The sequence below is a fragment of the Aegilops tauschii genome, chromosome 2 (assembly GCF_002575655.3).
Source record: "Aegilops tauschii subsp. strangulata cultivar AL8/78 chromosome 2, Aet v6.0, whole genome shotgun sequence".
Taxonomy (NCBI): Eukaryota; Viridiplantae; Streptophyta; class Magnoliopsida; order Poales; family Poaceae; genus Aegilops; species Aegilops tauschii.
The window spans coordinates 471,808,785-471,811,423 of NC_053036.3; the positions used below are offsets into that span (position 1 = coordinate 471,808,785).

Genomic DNA, 2,639 nt, shown 5'->3' on the forward strand with positions numbered 1-2,639 from the left:
AAGATACCTGAAGAGTGTAAAACAAGATTGCGAAAAACTAGCCAAGGATTTATACAGCCCCGAACCAACTCCAAAAACAAACCGAAATAGTAGGAGTATCTGGTAATTGCCTCGTGCCAAACTCTCGACACACAAGTACACGATGGGACGGACGTCCTCCAGCTATGATCTCCAGAATCCAGAGATTCCGGAACGGCTCCGCCCCTGATCCGAGACCACCACAGAAGATTCACTCCGAGCGGGCCCCGTTCTCCAGCCAGAAGCCAAAACAAAAACCATCGTCGCCACACGATATTCCCGAAACAATATCCCAACCGTCCGCCTATTTCGCCTGGCCACTTTTTTCCGTGCCTCGCCCGTCTCCTATAAATCAGACGCCACCGGTTGGTTGGTTCCCCCAGCCAGCCTCCTCACGCCAATCCCGACTTGCCAGTTCCGATCGCTGAACACCAACCACTTTCCTAAGTAGAGGGGCGCCGCGGAGATGTCGGCGACGTGCGCGGCGGACCTGGGGCCGCTGCTGGGTGCGGCGGCGGCGAACGCCACGGACTACCTGTGCAACAGGTTCGCCGACACCACGTCGGCGGTGGACTCGACCTACCTGCTCTTCTCGGCCTACCTCGTCTTCGCCATGCAGCTCGGCTTCGCCATGCTCTGCGCCGGCTCCGTCCGGGCCAAGAACACCATGAACATCATGCTCACCAACGTGCTCGACGCCGCCGCCGGCGCGCTCTTCTACTACCTCTTCGGCTTCGCCTTCGCCTTCGGCACGCCCTCCAACGGCTTCATCGGCAAGCACTTCTTCGGCCTCAAGGACATGCCGCAGACCGGCTTCGACTACAGCTTCTTCCTCTTCCAGTGGGCCTTCGCCATCGCCGCCGCCGGCATCACCTCCGGCTCCATCGCCGAGAGGACGCAGTTCGTCGCCTACCTCATCTACTCGGCGTTCCTCACCGGGTTCGTCTACCCGGTCGTGTCCCACTGGATCTGGTCCGTGGACGGCTGGGCCTCCGCGGCCCGCACGTCCGGCCCGCTGCTCTTCAAGTCCGGCGTGATCGACTTCGCCGGCTCCGGCGTCGTGCACATGGTCGGCGGCATCGCCGGCTTCTGGGGCGCGCTCATCGAGGGGCCCCGCATCGGCCGGTTCGACCACGCCGGCCGCTCGGTGGCGCTCAAGGGCCACAGCGCGTCGCTCGTGGTGCTCGGCACCTTCCTGCTCTGGTTCGGCTGGTACGGGTTCAACCCGGGGTCTTTCGTCACCATCCTCAAGTCGTACGGGCCGCCCGGGAGCATCAACGGGCAGTGGTCGGGCGTGGGCCGCACCGCCGTGACGACCACGCTGGCTGGCAGCGTGGCGGCGCTCACGACGCTGTTCGGGAAGCGGCTCCAGACGGGGCACTGGAACGTGGTGGACGTCTGCAACGGCCTGCTCGGCGGGTTCGCGGCCATCACCGCCGGGTGCAGCGTGGTCGACCCGTGGGCCGCCGTCATCTGCGGCTTCGTGTCGGCGTGGGTGCTCATCGGTCTCAACGCGCTCGCCGGCCGCCTCAAGTACGACGACCCGCTGGAGGCCGCGCAGCTCCACGGCGGCTGCGGCGCGTGGGGGATCATCTTCACGGCGCTGTTCGCCAAGAAGCAGTACGTGGAGGAGATCTACGGCGCCGGCAGGCCGTACGGGCTGTTCCTGGGCGGCGGCGGGCGGCTGCTGGCGGCGCACATCGTGCAGATCCTCGTCATCGCCGGCTTCGTGAGCTGCACCATGGGCCCGCTCTTCTTCGCGCTCAAGAAGCTGGGCCTGCTCCGCATCTCGGCCGAGGACGAGATGGCCGGCATGGACCTGACCCGGCACGGCGGGTTCGCCTACGTCTACCACGACGACGACGAGCACGACAAGTCGGTTGGCGGCTTCATGCTCAGGTCGGCGCAGACCCGCGTCGAGCCGGCGGCGGCGGCCAACAGCCAGGTCTAACTAATCAAGCCGGAGTACGTAACAAGAAATTCAGTGGAAATCGCCTTTCTGTTCTCGCGCGTCATATCTCATATGTGATCCGATCATGGGATCAATATTTTCCGGTGCTGTTTGGGCCAATGCTTTGCCGCTCTTGTGTTCCTTCGCAAGATTGTAAAATTACATAGGACGAGGTTCTTTTTTCTTTACCTTTTTTGTGTACATGCGTGCGTTCAGAGAGAGGATGTGTGGTGTGTGGATGGAATCTGCAGGGCTGGGGTTTTTCTTTCTTGGTGATATCTTGTCATTTTTGTGGTGGAATTCTGTGATCATAAGGGTGTGGTCAAGATAGGTGGCTGTTGAAGGTTGAATTGTTGAGATTTGTCCTCTAGTACGGGCTACCCTCTCTATCAAAACTTTGGCGCGTTTTCTCGATCGAATGGCTTTTAGTTTTCCGCTACGAATGTTCCTGACGTTCTATCGAGCATCACACATATTTTTCGTGAAAGTTTTTCTAGTTTTCACTTTTCATTTTGATGTTCAGTAAAAATACTAGGGGGTTGGTTCTTTGTGCACACTTATATTTAGTTTACACACGACGACTGACGGCTGCACCTACAAACAAAGCACCTCACAAGAGTACTCTACCTACTACTCCCTGTTTTAAATGAGCCGGCATAGACCAATATAG

At 59.4% G+C, this 2,639-nt stretch overlaps 1 protein-coding gene across 1 annotated transcript; it reads left to right on the forward strand.

Moving 5' to 3' along the window:
* The first annotated feature begins 359 nt into the window (after window positions 1-359).
* On the forward strand, window positions 360-2,383 carry LOC109749358 (ammonium transporter 1 member 1). The gene has a single exon (XM_020308317.4). It carries the CDS (start codon window positions 485-487, stop codon window positions 1,967-1,969), a length of 1,485 nt encoding a protein of 494 aa, XP_020163906.1. The 5' UTR covers window positions 360-484; the 3' UTR covers window positions 1,970-2,383.
* Window positions 2,384-2,639: the final 256 nt, after the last annotated feature.